This window comes from Sus scrofa, chromosome 1 (assembly GCF_000003025.6).
Source record: "Sus scrofa isolate TJ Tabasco breed Duroc chromosome 1, Sscrofa11.1, whole genome shotgun sequence".
NCBI classification, from domain to species: domain Eukaryota; kingdom Metazoa; phylum Chordata; class Mammalia; order Artiodactyla; family Suidae; genus Sus; species Sus scrofa.
The window spans coordinates 184,745,420-184,772,279 of NC_010443.5; the positions used below are offsets into that span (position 1 = coordinate 184,745,420).

A 26,860-nucleotide genomic window follows, 5' to 3' on the forward strand; every position below is an offset into this window, starting at 1 on the left:
ACTTTTTTCATTTAAAAAATAACATAGTTATTTTGAAAAAAAATTTTCTTCACTTCTTAAGCATGAATACACGTATAGAATCACACTTTAATAACTAAAGGCAAGGAGTTCCTGTCGTGGCGCAGCGGAAATGAATCTGACTAGGAACCATGAAGTCAAGGGTTCACTTCCTGGCCTCGCCCAGTGGGTTAAGGATCCAGTGTTGCCGTGAGCTGTGGTGTAGGTTCCAGATGTGGCTTGGATCTGATGCTGCTCTGGCTGTGGCCAGCAGATGTAGCTCCAATTGGACCCCTAGCCTGGAAACCTCCATGTGCCTCAGGTGTGGCCCTAAAAAGCAAAAAAATTAAAAAATTAAAAAAAAATAAAGTCAAAATGTTCATGGAACAGTAACAATCCAGCCATTTCTGTGCTGGGCTTATGTATACATTCAAACTAATATACTGTAAGATACTGAATACTGTATTCAGGCTTTTTTGAAGTCCTTTAGAATAGGATAGATGTTTTCAAATGCTTCATAGATCTCAGAACGTTCTTTGGCACCTATAAAGAAATCCATGTTTACATAATCTTTAATATTAAAACAATAGTAGAAATTTTTAAGGCTAAAATTTCATTGTCAACCCCAATTGCTTTTAATTCAATGACATCTCTGTAGGTATCCCTGAGAAATGACATTTATTCCTGGTAAAGACAAAAGAATTTGGTGACTAGAGCCACATTTCCCTACACACATACCTAGAGCAGAGTTTTATAATACTTCTGCTATATAGACACATCAGTACATCTTTGGCTTCACAGGGAATAGTATGAAATATGGAATCTTGTTTCTCAGGGTGTCATGGATGTGACCACAGAACATGACCTTCATCAGCATCTGTGGGCCCTTAGCTACCAGCAAAAGGGACGTCCTTTGATCTGCTCACCTCTAGTAGACATTCTGATTCCCTGGTTTTGACCAACAGAGTGAGACAAACTGGAACTATTCTAAAGTTTTAAATTTTAGTGTATGGAAAGGGACTATTAGTTAGAAAACTGGGGAAATCTTGAAATCTTACCACCGTCGCCCTAAGTTTCAAGGGATCTTTAATTGTAACTGCTGTAGGTATTAAAATGGATTAAAAACATGAATTAGATACAGTTCCTACCCTTGAAAGAGATTATCAGTCTGTTCTACTCCTATCTCACCACTGCCAACCCGCTACTAACTACCTTCTACTTTCAAAACTATTCAGGCACATTATACTAAGAGTTAATTCCTGGTAGTACTTGTGTTTACATGGAACTGTCAGCTAATCAGGAAACTGTTATCTAATAGTACTGTGCAGAAGGCAAGGAAATTAATGAAAAGCATTTAAAAACTTTTATCATGGAGAAAAATGAAAAATAGTTTAAGCTGATAAATTCTTAAAAATAGTTTAAGCTATAAACGTCGAGAGGAGGAAGGCTCTGTAAGAGAGCAGGAACGACCTGTGAGAAGTGGTTGTCTGGTTTAATGACGGGACTAGTGAGAGGGAATTAGTCCCAAAGGACTAATCACCAAAAGGAGTATCACCGGATTTGAGAAGCAAGTAGAAATCAGGATTCAGAATCCAGGACGAACAATAATAATTTTAAAAATGGAAAATAGCAAGTGTTCACAAAGAGCCTGAGAAATTGAACTCTCATACATTGCTGGTGGGAACATAAAATCATTCAGCTACCATGGAAAATGGGTTGGTGGTTCTTCAAAAATGTTAAAGTAAAAATTACCATGTGACCCAACAGTTTCACTCCTGGGTATCTGGGTATATACCCCCCAAATTGAAAAAAAATCTTTAAACCAGTAACACATGTAGACACATATTCATGGTAGTACTATTCATAGTAGCCTCAAAGTGGAAACAACCCTAGTGTCTACTAAAAGATGAATGTATAAGCAAACTGTGATGAATATCATATATATATATACAATGGAATATTATTCTGCCATAAAAAGGAGTGAAGCACTGATACACACTACAGTGTAGATGTACCTCAAAAACATTATACTAAATGAAAGCAGCCAGACATGAAAGATCACGTATTGTATAATTCCATTTACATGAAATCTCCAGAATAGGTAAATTCACACAGACAGAATGAAGACTGGTGTTTGCCAGGAGCTGGGGGAGGAAGGAATGGGGAAAAAGTGCCTAATGATATGGGACTTTATTTTGGAGTAGTGGAAATGTTTTGGCACTAGACAGAGGTGGTAGTTCCACAACATTGTGAATGAACAAAAATGGTTAAATTTATGCTGTGTGAATTTCACCTCAATAAATTAAAAAAAAAACTTTTTCTTTTTAGGGCCACACCTGCAGTCTATTTAAGTTCCCAGGCTAGGGGTTGAATCAGAGATGCAGCTGCCGGCCACAGCAACACCAGATCTGAGCTGCATCTGTAACATATCTTGCTGCAACTCCAGATCCTTAACCCACTGGGCAAGGCCAGGGATGGACTCCTCATCCTCAGAGACAACGTTGGGCTCCTAACCTGCTGAGCCACAATGGGAACTCCTAAAATTTTTTTTAAGAAATCAAAAAAAGTACTTGTAAGCTTAAAATGGGGGGGGGGGTAGATAAGGGCAAAAGGTTACTTATTCATTGCTTAAGAGTTTACTTTCTGAGTCTCTACCCTTGAAGATGATGGGTAGGGAGGAGGGTAACAGAAGCTCTGTACCTTTGGGATAGGAAACATCCCTTTAGTTTTCAGCACTAAAATTTTAGTTTCTAAAGATACTGGTTTTGGAGTTCCCAGGTGGCCTAACAGTTAAGGACTTGGCATTATTACCGCTGCAGCTCAGGTAATGTGGCATGCTGTAGGCATGAAGGGAGAGAGGGTGGGAGGAAAGGAGGAAGGGAGGAAGGGATTGGTTTTATAGAAACTAAACAGTGAGTAGAGAAGCAGAAAGTAAAACACCATTGCAACAAGACTCTCTGCCTCTGGTTTGATGGACTTTTTCAGCTTCTGGAAACATTTGAATAGAACAAACTCCTTAACTGGGAAACAGTGAAGTATGGTAGATATACCAAACACACACACACATTCACCCCACGCCATTAAACCACATGAAGATTGTTTAACTTCTGAAGTTTCTGTTTCCTTATATATAAAGGACAATAGCCTTTTCATAAGGTTAGTATAGGACTGCATGAACAAATGGTTGCAAAAAAAGTCCTTTACAAACCATAACGCTTAACAAGATATAACCCATTTTTACTGTCCTAAAAGAATGTACTTCAGGATTAGGGATGTTGGGATGGCTGGTCCAAGTACATACGGCTTATCATTTGGTTCTCTGAGAGCCAGTATCATGTAATTTGTCTCCTTTACCAGGGCTGGGTTTTTGCCAGATGAGGGGTGTGTTCTATTTGCTAATCTCTTAGCACCTAAAACAATACATGTACCTGGTAAGTAGGTACCCAACATTTATTAAACATCTATCACCTGTCGATAAGGTTCATAAGCTCATCCCTACCCCTTAGCCAGCCCATATATCAATTTCCAATCCTACTTGGATTTTCTAATTCTATTCTTACACTAAGCCACAACCACATATCTTATTTTCCTAAGTGATACCATATGTGTGTGCATATAAATGAAAATCTTACAAATTGGGAGAGGGGGACAACCCAGCATCAAACCCCTCAAGGTATACATTTTACAGTATATATCAAGCTGCTATTAGTGGTGGATTACCAGGAATGACTAACTTCTGAAGTTTCTGTTTCCTTATCTATAAAGGACAATAGCCTTTTCATAGGGTTAGTATAGGACTGAATGAACTGTTTTCATAGGCCTCTAAGGAGCTGGAGGACAGGGTTAACACGTGAAGATGGTGGGCTCTGAAGCCAGGCTGCTTAAGTTCCCACATATTGCAGCATGTACAACTGTTTGAAATTTTTAAGGATGCCTAACCTCTCCATTGTCCTCATTTTACAGGTGATGAGACAGCTATTATGTACAGCCACACAGAGCTAACTAGAACCCACACAAAAGCACTCACTTATCACAAGGCCTGGCACATGACTGCCCAACATATGGTAACTATTACATCTCAGAAGTGAAAGTTGACATATTTGCTATTCATTGTTCCAACAGATCCTAGCTATACAATTCATTTTACTATGATTTAAGAAAAAGCATGGGTCCTAAATGTCACATCAACCATTGAAAAGAAGCACGGATCTGGGAAAGCAGTGTTAAGCTTGACCAAGGTCCGTTTGCTGTTTGTTGTCCGGGAACTTGACAAGTGGGATAGGAGGACCTCTTTGTCCTCAGCTCAAGTAACTATTCATTCATTCAGATGTTGCCTTGGACATGGGGGCTACAGCTTGAATGCCTTGAGGAGTAAGACAATTTTACACGGATAAATTATTTTCAAAGCCCCTGCAAATGGCATATGATACATAAATTTCAAATTACCACTCATCTGTACTATGTGCATTGGTGTTTGACAGTCTGTACCCAAGGAAGAACTGAGATCCATTATTTAATTCAGTGAAGTTCAAAGTGCATTTGTAATTTCAATACTCTAACATTTTCTAGGCAAAAGTTATTCACATTTGTTGGGACTTGGCTTTTAAAACAGCTCTGCAGGAGTTCCCATTTTGGCTCAGTGGATTAAGAACCCAGCTAGTATTCATGAGGATGCAGGTTTGATCCCTGGCCTCACTCAGTGGGTTAAGGATCTGTTGCTGCAATCTTCGGTGTAGGTCACAGATGTGGCTTGGATCCCACGTTGCTGTGGCTGTGGTGTAGGCTGGCAGCTGTAGTTCCAATTCAATTCCTGGCCTGGGAGTTTCCATATGCCACAGGTGAGGCCCATAAAATAAATAGTAAAATAAAATAAGTAGCTTGCAGAGTCTTGCCACATTGGACTAGACCATGGGAGCCTCTAGAACTCCACTGGGTGCTCCACAACCAACCCCCACTGAGGTTCTAGAGACAAGGCTGAAAGGAGGCCTCCTTGGTCCCTCTTCCAGGTTCATACCCAAAATTGGGTCCTTGAGTTTTTAAATCCCTTAGCAGGTGAAAAGAGTCTAGGTAACTAAGGTTAAAGAATGAGGAGCATTTGTCTGCAGTTTGGAGCAAAAGTTACCTAAACCATGTGGTTTCAGATAAAGTACTTTAAGACACTATGGCATAAACAGGGAAAAATCTCAATAGAGGGTAATTACTCATATTTCAGCAGTAAAGCATTGATTGGATTATACTTCATAATACATATAAGTAGAAATTTGAATTTCAGTTAATACACCTCATTCCCCCTCCACAAAAATGATCTGTGTCTTGGAAGGATAAAAAAACAGCTTTGGCCTGTTCTCTGGGCTGAACACATTAGTAAATTTTAAGAAGTGTATTGTATGGTCTTCAGTACTGTATGTTGACAACCATTTACTTTTGTGATTTGAAACTTCTAGCAAATGTGCACATGAAAAATTCGTTTTTTCCTTTTAGTAGGAAAGGTGGTCTGAATTAAGGATATTTAGAGAAACTTATTCTTATGTACGTATAATAGGAACTTAGCCTGTACTTGGCAATTTTGCACTTTTTTCTTCCTTTTTTGGCCATCATGGGGCATATGGAAGTTCCTGGGCCAGGTATCTAATCCAAGCCAGAGTTGCAACCTACACCACAGCTACAGCAATGCCAGATCCTTAACCCACTGTGCTGGGCCAGGGACTGAACCAGTGTCCATACCACTGCAGAGACACCAATGGTCCTGTTGCACCACAATGGGAACTCTGGCAAATTGCATTTTTAATAAAACAGATTCACAATGACACATAGCACACAGATGAAAGCATCCTTATAAAGGTCTTGAAAAGTATGTTCCCTTAAGTAGGGCACATATGGCCTCCATTCAATTTACCTGGCAGGCTTCCTCACCTTCCTTTAGGGCAGATAGAGGTAAACTTTATGTCAGTCACTAGGAGGTCTTAATTATTCCAGACACTAAATTGGTGGCATCTGAGGAATTGTAACTTTGTTGTATTCAAAAGATTCTTAAATTCCAAGTGGGCTTTTCCCAATTTGAAGACACATTAGACAAAAATAAACTCTACAATTTAGCATTCTAAAAAAAGATTTAATAACAGGCCCTCCATGTTTTTGGATGCTGAGTGATAACTTTGTAAATGTTTCTCAAATTAATTCAGCTAATGCAGAAATCTCAATTGTTCTAAATTGGGCAAGATGCTATAAAAACTTTTAAGTTTATTTGGAAGAATAAACATTTGAGAGGAGCTAATAAAAAGAGAAGAAATGAGAAGAAACAGACCCTATCAGATATAGGGACCACTAGAACTAAAGCATATTTAATACAATAGGATATCATAGTATAATTCTGGAGCAAAGGCCGAATTGCTGAACAGATTCGTATATAAAAATAAAGGTCAAAAAGAGTCATCACAAATTAATAAGAAGACTGTGTAGTTTTAATATGGCTGGCTAACTATTTGGGGGTAGGTAAAATTAATCTGGATCATGCCATATAAACTTGATATTCATCCTGGTACAGGAGAGTAATATGTGTAAAATAAGGCAAAAAGAGCAAGCTTTAGCAGAATGTTATGAAAGAGTCTCAATCATCTACTTCAAGAATTTTAAAAGCATTTATGCAAAATTAAGTCAACTGGAAAAAATCACAAATAAAACATTAATTTTCAATATTATGGTGAACTCATACAAATCTTTAGGGATAAAAACATCAATAAAAACTAAGTAGACAAAAGGAGTAAATTATGTACATACTACTTATGAAAGATAAAATGCTATTTACTGGATGTGTTGAAAAGTGGTCAATTTCTATTTATGATTACCACTTAAAGCAGTGAGATCATTTTAATTTATATAGGTAAAAATTTTCTTTTGTACAGTTTTGTTTTGAATGCTGCTTTGGGTTGTTAAAGATACTTAGGTACATTGCTGGTAGAAATTATGATACAGGAGAAATGTATTATACAACCCTTTATAAAACAATTTAGTAATTTGTATTAAGAACCTTAAAAATGGTCCTATTCTTAGAAAACAGTCCCATTTCTGAGCATTTCCACTAAAAAATGATTCTACACACATAAAAATAGCCACGTTTGCGCCTTTTATAACCAGCAGACAGAGAAAGAACATACAGAACATATAAACATCTGACAATGGGAGAATAAAGTTGATGCATAGCAAGTTAGAAGAGAGGTTGGAAAGCTTAACTCTGCTGAATAAACCTAGTCTGCTGCCTGTTTTTGTATAGCCTGTTTTTGTATAGAGCTAAGAGTGATTTTAGTATTTGACCCTTTGCAGAAAAACTTTGAACAGAACACTGTTCAACAATTAACAGCCTTCATTAAAAGTTTTTAACAATGAGTTAAGATAAGCAATGAGATCCTGTTGTATAGCACTGGGAACTATATCTAGTCACTTATGATGGTACATGATAATGTGAGAAAAAAGAATGTATACATAATACGTGTAACTGGGTCGCCTTGCTCTACATAGAAAATTGACAAAATACTGTAAACCAGCTATAATGAAAAAATAAAAATCATTATAAAAAATGAGTTAAGCTACATATGTTATAATGGTTATTAAAAAGGCAGGATGTAAAGATGAATATACATATCAAATGACATGAAAACATGAGAAAAAAGCTATATTGACTACTAAGACCCATAGGTGATGTTATAGTTCTACTTTTCTCCCCCCCCACCCCCAGGTAATTCTATAATAGCAAGAACTGTCTCATAGTGGTGACCAAAGCTATTTAAAAGGTAAAGCAAAGCACATGTAAAGCTACTGAATTTTATGAAAGTCAGAATCTTAGAACTTACCTGTCAACACAACTTTTCCAGATACAAAGATAAGTAACACAATTTGTGGTTTCACCATTCTGTAAATAAGGCCAGGAAACAGTTCAGGTTCATAACTGTTAATATATAAAGGAAAAAGTGAAAAATAGCACTACGCAATTATTTCCTCATGACATTTCAGATCCAGAACACAAAAGCAGTTTTAAAAAGCTATTTTAACAAAAACTTTCTGGTTAACTTGATAAAAGAAGTCTTGAGTGTCCTAGGTAATTTCTGTGGCAATCAACAACACAATTCGCTGTTTGTCATTGTATTTTTCACGTGCCAGTAATCCTAAACTATTAGAAATTAAGGTAATTTAGGGCATCAGATTGTATAAAGATCTTATTAGTTAAATGTTCTCCATCTTTCAAAAAAAGTCTATCAGTAAAAATACATAAACACATTTTCTAAATATTCAAAGTTCTTCAATAATGAGAACATTTTTTATATATTTATAAAATACAAAAATTTTTAGCAGATAAAACCTAAAAAGTGTTCTAGACCACTATTAATTTTTTTTGGATAGGTGCTGTATAAAGAAAACTAAACCATCCCAACTTTTAAAAATTCAAGACTTGTTCCTATAAATAGTAACTCACTCATATTTACTACTAAATGTAAGCTGATTTCTCTGAGGAACAAAGGATGATTGGGCTAAGAACTGCTTCTCCACACCAGCATAGAAAAGAGGGATTCCCAGAAAAGCTTGAGGAGCCTACAAAAAAGAAGTCAGTAGTTAAGAGGAAGTTGATAAATAAAACTATTCTCAAGACAATGGAGACACAAGGAAAAAACCAAATCTGAGAAATGGAACATTATAAAGCACATGAATTTTAGCACTTAAAAGGGTGAGTTCAGATCACACAGAAAAACTCCATTCTATTCTGCAATGAATAAGATCCATAGCACGGCAGATGTGAAACCTCTTATTGGCACCAGAAAGATTTATCACAGTAGAGAGGCTACCCATCTGAAGTATATGGAGGTTGTTGAGTGGACATGTCTACCTGGGAAAGCCCATCAGGACTTCTGGACACTGAGGAGACAATGATACTATGCAGAGCCCTGGAAAACTTCTGTGGGAACTGCAAGGTTGGAGTCAAGAAAGTGAAGACTTGGGGGGCACAGAAGAAATGTTTCCATCTGATCTTCTGACAAAATCTTAAGATACTAAGAGGGAAAAGAGAAAATAAAAGTCTTTGGTAGGTAAATATTTGTGAACTTTGCTAACCTGGGAAAGGAAACAGACATACAAATCTGGGAAGCATGAAGAGTCCCAAACAGAATCAACCCAAAGAGGACCACAGTAAGACACACAATAATTAAAATGACAAAAATTAAAGATAAGAAAGAATAGTAAAAGCAGAAAAGGAAAAGCAAGAAGTTACATACAAGGGAAGTTCCATAAGGCTATCACAGCTGATTTTTCAGCAGAAACTCTGCAGGCCAGGAAGAAATAGCACAATACATTTAACATGATGAAAAGGAAAAGCCTACAACCAAGAACATTCTATCCAAGCAGACCGTCATTCAGATTTCATGAACAGAGCAAAAAAGTTTTATAGACAAGCAAAAGCTAAAAGAGTTCAGGTCCACCAAATCAGCTTTATGGACCTATTCTGGGCAACAAAGTAAAGGCCACAACTGGAAACATACAAATTATGAAAGTAAAAAGCTCGTTGGCAAAGGCAAATACACAGTAAAGGTAGTAAATCAACCATGTTCAAAGCTAGCAGAGAGGTTAAAAAACAGAAGCACTAAAATAATCTGTATCCACACTAAGTAGTTAAGGAATATACAAAAGAAAAAGATGTAAAATATGTCAAAAAGAGTAATCATGGGAGGACGGTAGTAAAAAACAGGCTTGAACTTAAGAAATAAGTTAAAAAAGATACACGCACACACACATATATCTTTATATTTATTTATTCATGGTAACCACAAACTAAACATCTAAAATAGATACACACAAAAAAGAGAAAGGAATTCAAACCTAACACTACAGACAGCTATCAAATCACAAGCAAAGAGATCAAAAGAAGAAACAAATAGAAAAAACCTACAAAAACAACCCCAAAGCAATTAACAACATGACAATAAGAATACACTTATCAATAATTACTTTAAGTTGTAAATGGACAAAGTGCTCCCATCAAAAGACACAGCCTGGCTAAATGGATACAAAAACAAGATTTGTGTAAAAGATGCCTACAAGAGACTTACTTCAGATCTAAAGTCACACACGAACTGAAAGTGAGAAGATGGAAAAAAGATATTCCATGCAAATGGAAATCAAAAGAAAGGTAGGATGCAATCCTTAAATTACACAAAAATACTTAAAAAAAAAAGACTTTAAAACAAGAGACAAAGAAGGACATTACCTAATAATCAAAGGATCAATTCAAAAAGAAGATATAACAATTGTAAATACATATGAACCCAACACAGGCACACCTAAATATGTAAAGCAAATACTAACAGACATAAAGGGAGAAGTTGACAGTAACACAATAATAGTAGGAGATCTTTAACACCCCACTTAATGTCAATGGATAGATCATTAAGACAGAAAATCAACATAGAGGAGTTCTTGTTGTGGCTCAGTGGTTAACAAATCTGACTAGGAACCATGAGGTTGTGGGCTTGGCCCCTGGCCTTGCTCAGTGGGTTAGGGATCTGGTGTTGCCGTGAGCTGTGGTGTAGGTCACAGACATGGCTCAGACCCCACAATGCTGTGGCTGTGGTGTAGGCCGGCAGCTACAGCTCCGATTGGACCCCTAGCCTGGGAACCTCCATATGCCGCAGGAGCAGCCCTAGAAAAGGCAAAAAGACAAAAGAAAAAAAGAAAAGAAAAGAAAATCAACATAGAAACACCGACCTTAAATGACACATTAGATCAAATGGATTTAATAAATATATTTAGAACATTCCATACAAAAACAAGATACACATTATTTTCAAATGGACATGAAACATTCTCCAAGATAGATCGCATGCTAGTCCACAAACAAGCTTTGGTAAATTTTAAAAAATTGAAATCATACCGAACATCTTTTCTAACTACAACATCATGAGACTAAAAATTATCTACAAAAACACAAACAAGTGGAGGCTAAACAATATGCTATTAAATAATCAATGAATCGGAGTTCCCGTCGTGGCGCAGTGGTTAACGAATCCGACTAGGAACCATGAGGTTGCGGGTTCGGTCCCTGCCCTTGCTCAGTGGGTTAACGATCCAGCGTTGCCGTGAGCTGTGGTGTAGGTTGCAGACGCGGCTCGGATCCTGCGTTGCTGTGGCTCTGGCGTAGGCCGGTGGCTACAGCTCCGATTCAACCCCTAGCCTGGGAACCTCCATATGCCGCGGGAGCGGCCCAAGAAATAGCAACAACAACAACAACAAAAAGACAAAAACACACACACACACACAAAAAAAAAAAAAAAAAAAAAAAAAGAAGTAAGAGAGGCTACAACTCTATTAAAAAAAAAATAATCAATGAATCATTGAAGAAATCAAAGAAATTTAAAAATACCTGAAAAAAATATTTCTTATATGTATGTGCATGTATATGTGTGTGTGTGTATAAATATATATCTTGAGTACACCAGAAACTAACACAACATTCAACTATACTTCAGTTAAAATACCTGGAGACAAATAAAACAATGATCCAAAATTGATGGGATGCAGCAAAAGCAGTTCTAAGAGCAAAGTTTACAATGATACAAGCCTACTTCAGAAAACAAGAAAAATCTCAAAAAACCTAACCTTGCACATAAAGGAACTAAAGAAAGAAGAACAAACAAAATCCAAAATTAGTAGAAAGAAGGAAATGATAAGACTAGAGGAAAAAAATAAATGAAATAGAGACTAAAAAAAAAAAAGATCATTGAAACCAAGATCTAGTTATTTGAAAAGATACACACAACTGATAAACCTTTAGTCAAACTCATCAAGGAAAAAATAGGGAAAGCCTCTATCAATAAAGTCAGAAGTTACAACTGACATCACAGAAATACAAAGGATCATAAGTGACTACTATGAATAACTATACATCAATAAAATGGACAACCTAAAAGAAATAGACAAATGGATAAATTCCTAGAAATGTACAAACTTTCAGACTGACCCTAGACAACATGAACAGATGCATTATTTGTAATGAAATTCAATCAATTGTTTAAAAACTCCTAACAGGAGTTCCCATTGTGATGCAGCAGAAACGAATCTGACTAGGAACCATGAGGTTGTGGGTTTGATACCTGGCCTCGCTCAGTGGGTTAAGGATCCAGCATTGCAGTGAGCTGTGTTGTAGGTCGCAAATGCGGCTCGGATCTGGTGTGGCTGTGGCATAAGCTGGCAGCTACAGCTCTGATTAGACCCCTGGGCTGGGAACCTCCATATGCCACAGGTGCGGCCCTCAAAAAGACAAAAGACAAAAAAACAAAAAAACAAAAAAACTCCCAACAAACAGAAGTCCAGGACCAGATGGCTTCACAGGTGAATTCTACCAAATATTTAGAGAAGAGTTGACACATATCCTTCTCAAACTATTCCAAAAAAAATTGCAGAGGAAGGAATCCTTCCAAACTCACTGTACAAGACCAGCATCGCCCTGACACTAAAACCAGACAGAGATGTCACACTCACAAAAAAAATTCACAGGCCAATATCACTTAAGAATACAGATGCAAAAAAAATTCAACAAAACATTAACAAACCTAATTCAACAATACATTGAAATGATCATACATCATGAACAAGTGGGATTTATTCCAGGGATGCAAGGATGTGTTCAAGGTCTACAAATCAGTCAATGTGATACACCACATTAACAAATCAAAGAATAAAATTCATGATTATCTCAATAATGCAGAAAATGCTTTTGACAAAATTCAACATCCATTTATGATAGAAACTCTCCACAAAGCAGGTATAGAGGGCATGTACCTCAACATAATGTTAACAATGTTTGATAAGACCATTCCTAACATCAGACTCAATTATGAAAAGCTGGAAACATTTCCTTTAAGATCAGGAATAAGACAAGAATGCCCACTCTTGTCACATTCATTCACAATAGTATTGGAAGTATGAGCTACAGTAAATAAGACAAGAAATAGAAAGAATCTAAACTGGAAAGGAAGAAGTTAAATTGTCACTGTTTGCAGATGACATGATATCATACTTAGAAAATACTCGAGCCAGCACCACAAACTGCTAGAGCTCATCAATGAATTCAATGAAGTTGCAGGATACAAGAGTAACACACAGAAATGTGTTGCATTTCTATATACTAACAATGAACTATTAGAAATTAAGTAAATAATCCTATTCAGAATCACATTAGAAAGAATAAAATACGTACGAATAAATCTAATGAAGGAAGTAAAAGGCCTATCCTTGCAAAACTGTAAGATAGTGATGAAAGCAACTGAAGATGACATAAGATATGGAAAGATATCCTGTGTTCTTGGATTGGAAGAATTAATATTGTTAAAATACCATACTACTGAAAGCAATCTACAGATTCAATGCAATCCCTATCAAAATACCAATGGCATTTTTCACAAAACTAGAACAAGTAATTCTAAAATTTATATGGAAATACAAAAGACCCCACATAGCTAAAGCAATTTTGAGAACGAAGAACAGAGTGGGAGGTATCACATTCCCTGGTTTCAGATTATACTATGAAGCTACAGTCATCAAAATATTATGGTACCAGCACAAAAACAAACATACTGATCAATGGAATGGAATAGAGAGCCCGGAAATAAACCCAAACACCTATGGTCAATTAATCTACAACAAAGGAGGCAAGAATATACAATAGGGAAAAGACCATCTTTTTGATAAGTAGTGCTGGGAAAACTGGTAACCTACATGTTTAAAAATGAAATTAGAAATTCTCTAATACTGCATACAAAAATAAACTCAGAATGGATTAGAAACCCAAATGTAAGGCCAGAAACTTTAAAACTCCAGAAGAAAACATAAGCAGGACACTCTTTAACATAAATTCTATCAATATTTTGGATCTGTGCTAAGACACAGGAAACAAAAAACAAAAATAAACAAATCATACGTAATTAAACTTAAAACCTTTTGCACAGCAAAGGAAACCAATGACAAAACAAAAAGATGACCTACTGAATGCAAGAAAATATTTGCAAATTATGCACTCAAATAGGGGTTAATTTCCAAAATATATAAATAGCTCATAAAACAACATCAAAAAAAAAACCAAATTAAAAAATGAGCATAGACATTTTTCCAGAGAAGACATGCAGATGGCCAAAAGGCACATGAAAAGATGCTCAACATCATTAATCATCAGAGAAATGCAAATCAAAACCACAGTGATACATCACCTCACACTTGCTAAAAAAGCTATCATCAAAAAGATTACAAATAACAAACATTGGTGAGGGTGTGGAGAAAAGTAAACCCCTGTACATTACTTGTGGGAATATAAATTAGTGCAGCCACTATGGAAATCAGTATGGAGGTTTTGCCAAAAAAACCCTAAGAACAGAACTACCTTATGATTCAGCAATTCTACCTCTGGATATATATCCAAGGAACATGAAAACATTAATGCAAAAAGATGTGCACCAAAGTTCACAGCAACATTATTTACAATAGCCAAGATACAGAAGCAACCTAAGTGTCCAATAGATGAATGGATACAGAGGGTGTGACAATGTGTACATGCACACACAAAATGGAATAATGCTCATCCATAAAAAATAATGAAATTTTGCCATTTGCAACAACACTGACGGATTTGGAGGGTACTATTCTAAGTGAAATAAGTCAGGCAGAGAAAGACAAATACTGTATTTATGTGATATCATTTAGAGGTGGAATCTAAGAAATAAAACTAGGGAGTATAACAAAAAAGAAACAGGTAGAGAAAACAAACAAAGCTTACCAATGAGAGAGGGAGGCGGGGAGGGGCTAGAGGTACTGGCTTAAGAGGTACAAACTACTATGTATAACAGAAATAAGCTACAAGGATATAATGTACACTACAGGGAATAGAGCCAATATTTTATAATAACATTAAATGGATTATAATCTATAAAAATTTTGAATCACTATGTTGTACACCTGGAACTAATATAATATTGTAAATCAACTATGCCTCAATAAAAAATACATACATACTATGAAAAAAATCTTTGGTATGTAAATGATGGTGAACTGCTTTTGGCTTTGAGAACCATGATTTTAATGTACCAGCATGCTGACTACCAATTAGAGATTTACTTCATCTTATTTATTCTCTACCTTAATTCAAAACAAAGTTGATACAGGAGAAAAAAAAGGTTTTGGTTAGAAACAGAAAACATTTCATGAAGATGGAGAACAACAAACAGCTGCCAATCTCTTGGGCAACTCAATTTCAACTCATTGTTCAAGTTTCAGCTTAAACGACACTTTCCTCAGGACGTTTTCCTTGATCTCCTTCCCATTCCTTCCCCCACCCTCAGCCCATTACATTAAGTATCCTGCTTGAAGGTACCTTAACACTCCAAGAGGTGTTCTCCTTCATAGTTATATTTCATTAATGTCTTCAGTTCTGTTTTCCCTTGTAGATAGTGGTTCCATATGGGGAAAGGACCACAGCTGTATTGATTGTCTCTACCACCACAGCATCTGCTACACAGTAGCCACCTAGATTTTACTCATTTAAGAAATATTTAAGATATCTTTGGTTTAAAAATTGAAGGGAAGAAAGGAAAATGCTCAGGGAAAACTGAAAACAATTGCGGCATAGAAAGATTGATGGAGCAGATGCCCAGTAACAAGAGATACTCGTATTACCAAATGCTGATATACATATTTGTAGAATCAAGGGAGTTAAAGTAACTTGAAGTTTTAACATAAAGCAAATTTGACCTGATAATAAGTGATATGTTCCATGGTTACTCACAGGGCTATAAGCAATTAAAGAGACTCCTCATTTTAAAGACACAAACCTGCTGAGAGAGAGGTATCTTAATGCCCCAGTGTAAATACACACACTAGAGTTGAAATCCCTAACCTAAGAATGAGACTAGAAAGGGATAGCTGTGAGACTATAAAACAAGTTTCCTGGCCAAAATTTTTTTAAAAAGATGGATGAGATCACAAAACTGGCTCATGAGGAAGAAAGAACAGTGATGGACTACTCCAAGTGACTAAAAGTAATGCATACAATGAATTTTCATCATGCCCTATTGGCAATTTTATCCTTCAGAGGTAGAAGTAGTGACAAGGGACACCGCCACTCCAGACTTAAGTCTGACCTACAAAGACGATCTTGGTGAAAAAGAAATGAAATTTGGGAGGAATTGTGCACATCACTTTAGAGCCCTAATGTCCAGAAAGGGGAATGCTAAGCTAATATAGACAGATACCTTAGAATTGAGGCAGACATCTTTCACACATTCAGAAAAAGTTGTTTCAGAGAAAGAGAGACTAGAGGTCCAAGGTTGAAGATCTGAAATATAAGGTGGTGCATGTGTTGAAAGACTCTTAAAAATGAGGGTTTTACTATGAATCTATGAGTTATTCCAAGATTGAAGAAAGAAAAGAACATATAAAGAGGCAATGTCTTGCCTATTGGGCTTCCCAGTGAACTCAGTGGGTACCTCATATACTTAATAAGCATATGCTGCAAAAAAATGATGCAGGAGTTCCCTTCGTGGCGCAGTGGTTAACGAATCCGACTAGGAACCATGAGGTTGCGGGTTCGATCCCTGCCCTTGCTCAGTGGGTCAAGGTTCCGGCGTTGCCGTGAGCTGTGGTGTAGGTCGCAGACGCGGCTCGGATCCTGCGTTGCTGTGGCTCTGGCGTAGGCTGGCAGCTACAGCTCCGATTTGACCCCTAGCCTGGGAACCTCCATATGCCGCGGGAGCGGCCCAAGAAATGGCAAAAAGACAAAAAAAAAAAAAAAAAAAAAAAAAAAAAAAAAATGATGCAGAGAAAAAAAGAAAATATAATCAAGGGGAAAATAAATATTGCCGAAAGAGTATCAAAAAAGTGAAATCTCAGAATGAACAATACTTTTTGAAAGTTGGGAAAAAACAAAGCAATTTCTAACTTCTGTTCAGGTCATGTCTCAAAGGAAAGCTAACAAATGTTAGAAAAAGCACAACTATTTGATCCTTTCCCACCGTATTAAACAGAATGATCGCTCAAAGGTAAAGGGAAGGATAAGCAGAGTGAATGGACTTCAGTTCAAGCTCCTTCAAGAGAACTTAAGAGCATCTGTGGTTCTAAGCCAGTTCAAGTGCCCTGGCCTCAGTGCGTATCTCAAAGGGTGGTGGGATTTGGTGTTTGTCGGTCAACTTCTGTCACTGCTCTCTGGGGGCCTGAGGCAGGCTGGGAGAAGCACCAAAGGAGCTGAGGCAGTTGAGAGGAGGAGAAGCGTTTGCTATTGAAATAAGTTACACGGAGTTCCCGTCGTGGCACAGTGGTTAATGAATCCGACTAGGAACCATGAGGTGTGGGTTCGGTTCCTGCCCTTGCTCAGTGGGTTAACAATCCGGCATTGCCGTGAGCTGTGGTGTAGGTTGCAGACGTGGTTCGGATCCCACGTTGCTGTGGCTCTGGCGTAGGCCGGTGGCTACAGCTCTGATTAGACCCCTAGCCTGGGAACTTCCATATGCCGCGGCCCAAGAAATAGCAAAAAGACCAAAAAAAAAAAAAAAAAAAAGTTACGTTCGAAGAAGCCAGGCAGGCTAGAGATACTCCCCCAGGAATATGAATCTGTGACAAAACAAACTGTGGTGGGGGCTATAGCTACACACACAGAAAAAGAAAACCTTGAACAAACTCAACAGGACAACAACTAGATAGGATTGCCTTCATAGCATGTGCAATGGTTTTTCTTTTTTCAATCTTCTCTCCAGCCCTTTCTCTCCTCACTGGCTGTCAGCCCTTCCTATTTACCTAATCCCTAACAGACCTGTTTATCTTCTCTCCATTGCCACCCCTGCCCCAGCCAGGTGTGCCTATTTTAGAAATCCGTACATCAGTGGGTCTCAAGGTGTAGGCCTCTCGCCAGCAGCACCAGCATCACCTGTGAGATTGTTGGAACTGCAAAGCCAAGCAGAATCTCTGGGGACCTCAGCCCAGTAGCAATGTGGTTTGATAAGCTGTCTGGGTGATTACTATGCAACTGAATTTTGAGAATCACTATTTCAGAAGATATGGACAAATGTGGTAACCAACGAGGACATAACTATAGCATCTTAACCCTTTCACTTATTGTGAGTTTAAAAAATACACTTTCTCTGAAAGTTACATTCATATAAGCAGCCCATAATACGACTTTAATATCTTGGTAACCTCAAAGTTATGTTATGCAACGATCGTACCTACTGAACTCCGGATGGGTTAGCACCAAACCTTCCAGCCTGATAGGGAACCTCACATCACAGCTTCCAACCATGTTCTGAATTTTAAAATTGAGGAATCTGGCAGGAAAGCCCAGCTTCTGCACCACACGAGCATACTTTCTTGATGCAAGTCGAGACTGCTCTTCACTGGGGAAGGGTAAACACAATTAAAGACTTCTTAATCACCATGACGGCTATGCTAGGTGGGCTGTATTCACACACTTCTCTGGTTTTAGTTTTAGCATTTGTATCGTGTTTATCATTCAGTGTATCCTATGAACCTGTGAATTTTGAGGACAAGGACCTACCTCTCTCACTTGTATCCCTAGCACCTAGAAAAAAGTATGGTACAATGAATACTGTTTTTGTGTTTTGTTTTTTGGCTTTTTAGGGCCTCACATGAAGCATATGGAAGTTCCCAGGCTAGGGGCTGAATTGAAGCTGTGCTGCAGGCTCTGCCACAGCCACAGCAATGCTAGATCTGAGCACCTATGCCACAGCTTACAGCAATGCCAGATCCTTAACCCACTGAGCGAGGCCCGGGATTGAACCCTCATCCTCGTGGATTCTAGTCAGGTTCTTAACCCACTGAGCCACAACAGAACTCCAAACATTGTTGAACTTAAACATATTTTTTCATTTGTTGTCTTTCACATAGAAGTTGATTTTTGTCTTTTCTTTGTTTTAAGTGCTTTTAGATAAAATTAAATGAACACCAGGTACATCTCTTGGGAAAGAAGAAACTGGTACAACCCTTCGGGGGGGAGTTTACTACTCATCTTCTAACACTTAGAAGGAAGAGAAGCTTTCCCACAATTTTCTGGCCAAAGGATGCACAGCAGCACAGGGCACCTCTGCCGGAGATCCAGGAAAGATGAGCCTTTTAATGGATGCTGAAGATCCTGAGTGAATGCTCAAGCTAATGGTCAAGAAATGTCTAATTTCCCTCCTTTAAAAATTCTGTTCATCTGTCTGCCTACCACAAGGAAAATACACAAGAACTACTTCCCCAGGTCTCCAACAGGATTTACCAAGACTATAGCTATTTTTGTCCCCTTTCTAAATACACCTTACAAACAAGTTGTAACAGCATAGTGAGGCCTCCTCCTCCTTCACTGTGGGGGACTGCAAAATGGGATATAAGTCATTATTTTGAGGCTGAATGTTTTTCATCCCAAAATTTGGCATTTCGAGAATTTAACTCTTCAGCAAAGAAAAGTATTTTGCTTCTATTTTTTTTTTTTTCTTTTTAGGGCCACACCCATGGTATATGGAAGTTCCTAGGCTAGGGGCCAAATCTCAGCTGCAGCTGCCAGGCTATGCCACAGCCACAGCAATGCCAGATCCTTAACCCAATGAGCAAGGCCGGGATCTAACCCATGTCCTCATGCATACTAGTTGGATTTGTTACTACTGAGCCAGTACTCTGTGATTTAGAACATTAATGCTATCTTTTCTTGTTTTATACACTGAATTATTTGTCAGGCATGGTGGAGGGTGGTTCCTCTTACCTTTTGGCTCCTGTGCAGACCATTTTCCCAGAGCTAAATATGAGGGCTGTTGTCCTGGGCTCTCGGATCCTCATTATGACAGCGGCAAGCCTCTGCACACAGAAGCCAAAAGGACAATTAGCCTCTGCTAGTAGTTAATACTACTCTGGACCAACAGCTGAGCTGGACATGAAAGCAGTGTTGAATAAATTGAAATTTAATGGGAAAACTGTAAAATATAAGGTTAATGAAATGATTATAATTCTAAAATATTCTTATAAAAAAAGAGATCATAAAAGATGTAAAGCTAAAATTTGAGTTAGACCCAATGCTACGACCTTAACAGATTTCATTATGTTCATCCTCATGACAGGCCTATGTTGAGCCCATTTTAATTCTCATTTAGTACACAGGGAGACTAAGTAGTTTAGCTTCAACATTATGCAGGAAACAGTAAAGTTGAGATTTAAAACTACGACTAATCACCACAAATAACAAATGCTAGAGAAGGTGTAGAAAAAAGGAAATCTTCCTACACTATTGGTAGGAATATAAGTTGTTGCAGCCACAATAGAAAACAGTATGGAGGTTCCTTAAAAAGCTAAAAATGGAGTTGTCATGTGATCCAGCAATTCCACTCCTGGGCATATATCTGAAGAAAACTATAATTCAAAAAGATACATGCATTCCTATGTTCATGGCAGCACTATTCATAATAGCCAAGACGTGGAAACAACCTAAATGTCCATCAACAGATGAATGGATAAAGAAGATGTGGTACATGTATACAATGAAATACTATTTAGCTATAAAAAAAGAATGAAATAATGCCATTTGCATTATGGATGGACCTAGACATTATCATAATAAGTCAGGGAGAGAAAGACAAATACCATATAATATCACTTATATGCCGAATCTAAAAAAAATGACACAGAAAAGTCTATCTACAAAATAGAAACAGAGGAGTTCCCATCATGAATCAGTGGTTAATGAACCCGACTAGGATCCATGAGGATGAGGGTTCAATCCCTGGCCTGGATCAGTGGGTTAAGAATCTGGCATTGCCATGAGCTGTGGTGTAGGTCACAGACGGGGCTCAGATCCTGCATTGCTGTGGCTGTGGCGTAGGCCAGCAGCTATAGTTCTGATTTGACCCCCTAGCCTGGGAACTTCCACATGCTGTGGGTGTGGCCCTAAAAAAGAAAAGAAATAAAAGAAAAGAAAACCATGAATAATCAGACTCTATGCTTTTTGCTTTTATATTTTTTTTCTCAAAGATTCTTTGAAGGAAAAATGAGTATGAAGTATGTTACAGGATTGCTAAGAATCTAGATGTACTAAAAACCAGCCAAAATATAAAACATAATACATATATTGATGGGCATTCTGAAGATGTCTGACAAAAAAGTGTGTTTTTCCAGTTCTTGCCTGCCATAGCTCTCAGTATGTGCCCTAGGCTGGCAGCATTCACAAGTCCTCTAGGTGGTGCTGATGCAGGAGAGGATGGATAACGACTGGTCTGCCACACGGACATGTCTCTAAATGATGTGTCCTCCTGCTGGCCTACATTGACTCTCACCTCCCCTTCTCTCCCCAGTGAAGCTGAGAAGGAAACTAGGGTGGGTACCATGCAAGGCTGAAGTTCCATGGGTCGGGGCCACTCCACAGGACAATAGGTTACTTGAAGGCCAGACTGGCAATTTCAGATTTTAAGTGTGGACAGTAAAGAACCCCGAGTCAGCACTACACAGAACCGATCAAGTTCTTTTAATGTTTCCCAGGTATTTACTAAAAAGGTAGCACTCTCACTTGGTTCTCATTTAAATTCTTAAGGCAGCTTAAGCGCCAAGCCAGAATTTTTCTGGCTGTCAAGTCTGACTGTGGACAGATCCTATACACTAAACTAAAAAGAGAGGAGAGCTGAGGATGGTGGAGAATAAACCATGCTTAAAATGCTGATTGCTCAATAGTGCAGTCAATCATAGCTGCAGCTACAAAAGTCCTAGCTCATCACTGGGTTTCTGTCCTCATCATAGCCAGCTACATGATATGAAAATAGGAAAGTTCTGTTGCACTCCATAACATTCAGGTAACATTTCAATTGAGATTTCAGCAACAACTCTACCACAGCAAGAAAAAACAAATACAATCCATAAACAGTGAGGCTGGCAAGGTCCTCTGGGTTCCTACTAATAATGGCCTTTTTCATCCAACTCCCTAAATCCTCCATCACCCAAGACAGTGAAATTTTCTTAGTCGGGACAGGGCCTCACTCATCTTTGTACTCCTAAGTACAGAGCCCAACAATTGTTAAATGTTGATTGAATCAACAAATCTAATTCCTAAGTAAACAGACCATTGAAAATGGGATGCCTGGCCTTGGAAAGGACACAAGAAAGAATAGATTTTCTTAAATTTTGGGTGGAAAAAAATCCCTGCATCTTATACTAGTAAGTAGATGTTTGGACTTTACTCTTTAAACAATTGAGCTTTCTCAGGTAAGAGAAACTATAAATGGAAAAAACAGACAAGCATCAGCTAATGGGACAACAATTAGAAAAAATAATTTCCAGACATATGATGATACTGTAAGAAAGTTAGCACCTCCATAGTCAGGCTGAAAATAGTTATACTGAAAGATTTTTCCAAATGATAAGGGAAGGATCTTGACTTTTAGGAACTGCTCAATAATTGCTCAGTTCAGCACAGAAAATGATATTATTTTTTATAAGTTAGAAACAAAGGATGAAGCAATTAACCTTTGAGTTGCCAAAAGCTGTTAACCAACAAATTTTTTCTTTTTGAAAAATAAGGAGTTCCCATTGTGGCTCAGCAGATTAGGGGCCCAATGTTGTCTCTGTGAGGATGAGGGTTTGATCCTCACTCAGTGGGCTGAGGATTGGGCACTGCTGCAAGCTGTGGCGTAGGTTGCAGATGTGGCTCGGATCCAGCATTGCCATGGCTAGGGTATAGACCACAGCTACAGCTCTGATGCAGTCCCTGACTCAGGAACTTCCATATGCTGCAGGTGTGGCCATAAAAAGAAAAAAAAAAAAAAAAAAAAACAAAATGAGGTAGAAGCTAATTGTTGAAATAATTACTGAGAAAACTTACCTTTGGGTTATATTCTGCATTTTTTGCATGCAAAGCTATTTTCTTCAGATCCAATTTACAGGCCAGGTTTACAGTGGAAACTATATTCCTAAAGAAATAAGTGGACCTAAGTTATACTAGATATAAAGAGTAAAAAATAATTAAAATGTGTTAACTTCCTCATTTCATTGGTTTAGATGACTTCCTAGGGGGAGAATTATTTCAAATGTAAAATGTATAGTAATATGGTCCCCAGTAAAATATGAAAATCCTAAAGTACTAAAATAGCTTTTTCTAAAAGTTCATGACTAGCTAAAATAAGGCTTTAGATCATTTTCAAAATGCCTCAAAATAGAAAACACAATATTCAATCAACTCTCAAACCAAATTCAATTTTATTTTTTTATCCTTTGTGTTTTTCCAACACCAACCATGATTTTCAGCAACTATATTGCTTTAGTATAAACAATACAATCCTTTAAGAATTAACTCTCTCTTAGAAGAACAAGAGTTAATGCTTCATTTTACAGATAACCAAACTGTCTAAAGTCAAAGCCATTAAGAACTGATCAAGCAAAGGATGATGAAATCTGAAGTTCTCTTCCCTACTCTATTACTGTCACATTCAGGACTATAAAATGTGTACTCAGAAGTGTTACCCATTGAAAACCACAACAACAACTTACTGTAGTTGAGGTACAATTCCAGAACATTCTGAAACTGGGATCATTGGTGTCATGGGAGTTAATGACGTCAGAGGCAAGAAGTGTTGCTTCTCAGGAGAGAGCTGGACTGACTCAGCATCACCAGGGTGCAGAGGTGAATGGGAATTTGACCCACTGCCACTGTTTAAGGCCAGGCTAGCATCCTGTTGGCTGGGTAATGGCAACCTACTTGGCTGACTTAGAGTTTTACCATTTTCTTCAGTTTCAGGCTGGCTTCTATTGACAGTCTGGTCTATATTTTCTTGGGTAAGCTCATCTGGTAGGAAGCTAAGATCCATAGACGAGAAGTGGCCAGATGTTTCTTTGACTTCTTCAAGCTGTGAATTAAATGCAGTCTCTGGATTGGATGAATTAAGTATGTGCACATCATAAGGCACAACTGGGCTGAGCAGGGGTGATCTGGGTGGGGCAAGGTCATCCTAGGCCATTCCCAAAACAGACAAAACACACAACAAACAGAACATCACGTCACACCAAAGGGATAGCTTGTATTCATGACCTGCTCTTTCCACACAGCATCATTGAACTTCTCCTATAGGGTTACAACACACTTAATGAAAACAGAAAAGCCTAGGTGAAAATGCAGAAGCATTTTTCATAAAGAGTTTTCTCTACTTTGGTTAGTAGTAAGTTGCTACTCTAAATCCAATTTTGTAATTGAGGCAATTTGGCAACTACGGTCTAAACTGCACATATGTTGAAGAGTACAGATTTAAAGATTCTGGGGGAGTTTTAAATTCACATTTTAAAAAGAAGAACGAAGAAAAGAAGTGAAGGAAGCTGAGTAGAGAACCTTGAGTAGAGAACCTTGAGTGCTAATCAGGGCCCATCTTTATTCCTTCTAATCAAAAGAGAGCTAAGAAATCATTCCATTTATGTTAATGTACAATAGGAAAAAAGTTATTGAAATGTAAATGGAAAGACTCATTTAAATCAATGTATTGTATTTCCAGTCCAAGGAAGGCTGCTCCTCTTTCATTACCATCAACCCAGGGAATGAGGTATGCAACTGAGGGAAGCAGCTATGTAAAATTCATGGCCTTCGTTATAGAAAAAAATCCCCGGTATATAATACATTACTACCCGCTTTGCCCAAGTTGCAGGTCTGGATTCTAGATTTTGAGCACTGCTGGCAGGATAACCTCATCCCTTAGAAGGTCTTACTTCTGACAACTGAGCATTCAGGAATGCCTGTGCTGCATCTTCTTGATGACAAAGCTACCTCAGGTACTAATCTGTCTGGATCCTATTGAATTGTTCTGTTACTCTAAGTCCAGCAGATGGCAGGGGTGACTAATATTATAAGAAAACACTTAGAAGAATTCAGTTATTCTCTTGAAATAAGATTTCTTGGAGTTCCTGTTGTGGCTCAGTGAGTTAAGAACCTAATATCCATGAGGATGTGGGTTTGATCCATGGCATCAATCAGTGGGTTAAAGGATCCGGTGCTGCCACGTGCTGTGGTGTAGGTTGAAGACGAGGCTCGGATCCCAAGTTGCTGTGGCTGTGCTGTAGCCCAGCAGCTGCAGCTGCAGTTTGACCCCTAGCCTTGGAACTTCCAAATGTTGCAAGTGTGCCCCCCCAAAAAGACAAAAAGTATATATTTCTGACCTTATTTCTCTCTTTTTTTTTTTTGGTCTTTTTAGGGCAGCACCCATGGCATATGGAGGTTTCCAGGCTAGGGGTCTAATCAGAGGTGTTGCCGCTGGCCTACGCCACAGCCACAGCAACACCAAATCAGAGCCATATCTGTGACCTACACCACAGCTCACGGCAATGCCAGACCTTTAACCACTGAGTGAGGCCAGGGATCGAACCCACAACCTCATGGTTCCTAATCAGGTTCATTTCCACTGCGCCACAAAGGGAACTCCTTTTTCCCTTTCTTTCCTTCTTTCTCTTTCCTTCCTCCCTTCCTTCTTTCCTTTGGCTGCGCTTTCAGGGCCAGTGATTGAACCCAAACCACAGCAGTGACAACACTCAATCCTTAACCTCTAGGCTATCAGGGAACTCCTAACCTTATTTCATTTTGAATTATGTTATTACTCTCTCTTTCCCTCCACCCTCCCCCACAGATGGGCCCTAAGGAAAAGTGGGGTGAGGACAATGCCCCAGATTCCTCTCCATTGCTTCTCTGGCCTCTTGTTCTAGCTGGAAAAGATCCCATCAGCCAGCCGATTTGTATTAAAGCACTAATATTTACAATAATTGGTGTCTCTCCTTTTTCCCATGATGGCACTTTAGCAGAGGACAAAGCTTCCACCCAAAGAACTAAACGTCAACAAGGAAATTTAAGGCAATGGCAACAAGATATCGAAGGGGGATGTTTTATGGCAGTGGTACCCTGACAGCCTCCTTTCCAGCTCACTTGCAGAAATACACCTCAGAGAATATACTTACAGAGTATTCCCTGCATCCTTGGATTTATATCTGAAGAAACTTTTTGTTAAACTTCTTTGCAGAGCCATTAACTCATCTTTCCCAGAACCTTTCCTGCCTGGCCTCCTTTGCGATGTTAAGGCTGTGGGATTTCTACCTCATTGCTAATCATTGTCTCTTTAAAAATCTCCCTTCTCATAAATTGCTCTCTTACCTTTATTTTTGAAGATACCTTCCACTCTTTTCTACAGTTCATAAATTAAAAAACAAAAACAAAAAATCCTAAGAATCACAAACTGATCACAGGTGCCTCCAACCTGGATTCACGCTAGACCAAGTTCGAGTGCTGCTGGCAACCTTGGGTAAGTTATTTCATCTCTCAAAGTTTCTATTTTTTTCCACGAAAAGAGGGAGATAATTAAGCCCACCTCCTAGGGTCACTAGTTTTTAAAAGAGAAAATGAAGGCAGAGTCCTTGGTGCGCAGGACCCTGCTCTCAGCCATAAGGCAGGACGAGGGCACAAAATCTGGGACAGTGCTGGTGGCTTCCAGGCTCACCTGGGCGGCCCACCGGTCCAGGTAGAGCTCCAGGTACATCTTCTCCTCCTCCATGGGTGGAGGGCTCACTGTCTCAGGTAAGGAAGTTGGAAATTTGCAGGAAGGGCCAGCGCTACTTGAGCTGGGCAGCGTCAGGCCAAGCACGCAGTGAGCAGGAGCCATTTATCAGCCCTGGGGTTCACGTGGCGAGGCGGGGCCCGGGAGGGGGCTGGGGCCTAGTGGGGCCAGGTGTGGGCCCTCGGCCAGTCCACAATGGTTTGAGGGCATGGATGGTGAGCCAGGGAGGGGGGTGCGGTACTCAGCACCAGGCTCAAGGTCTGGTCTCTGAGCAAGGAAAGGAGGGCTGGGGCTGG

At 38.6% G+C, this 26,860-nt stretch overlaps 1 protein-coding gene across 7 annotated transcripts; it reads right to left on the reverse strand.

The window, feature by feature from the left end:
* TBPL2 (TATA-box binding protein like 2) lies at nt 300-26,632 on the reverse strand. 7 transcript variants are annotated; one of them, XM_013993442.2, is made up of 7 exons: nt 26,508-26,632; nt 23,533-23,888; nt 22,868-22,955; nt 19,772-19,863; nt 18,240-18,407; nt 7,845-7,939; nt 300-540 (listed from the first exon to the last, which is right to left on the reverse strand). In XM_013993442.2, the coding sequence occupies exons 1-7, from the start codon at nt 26,559-26,561 to the stop codon at nt 464-466; spliced, it is 930 nt and encodes a 309-aa protein (XP_013848896.1). In that variant the 5' UTR covers nt 26,562-26,632; the 3' UTR covers nt 300-463. The 7 variants fall into 7 exon arrangements, with proteins under 7 accessions (XP_013848896.1, XP_020958006.1, XP_020957995.1 ...); XM_021102347.1 differs by having other exon boundaries at nt 7,845-7,903; nt 23,533-23,990; XM_021102336.1 differs by having other exon boundaries at nt 23,533-23,990.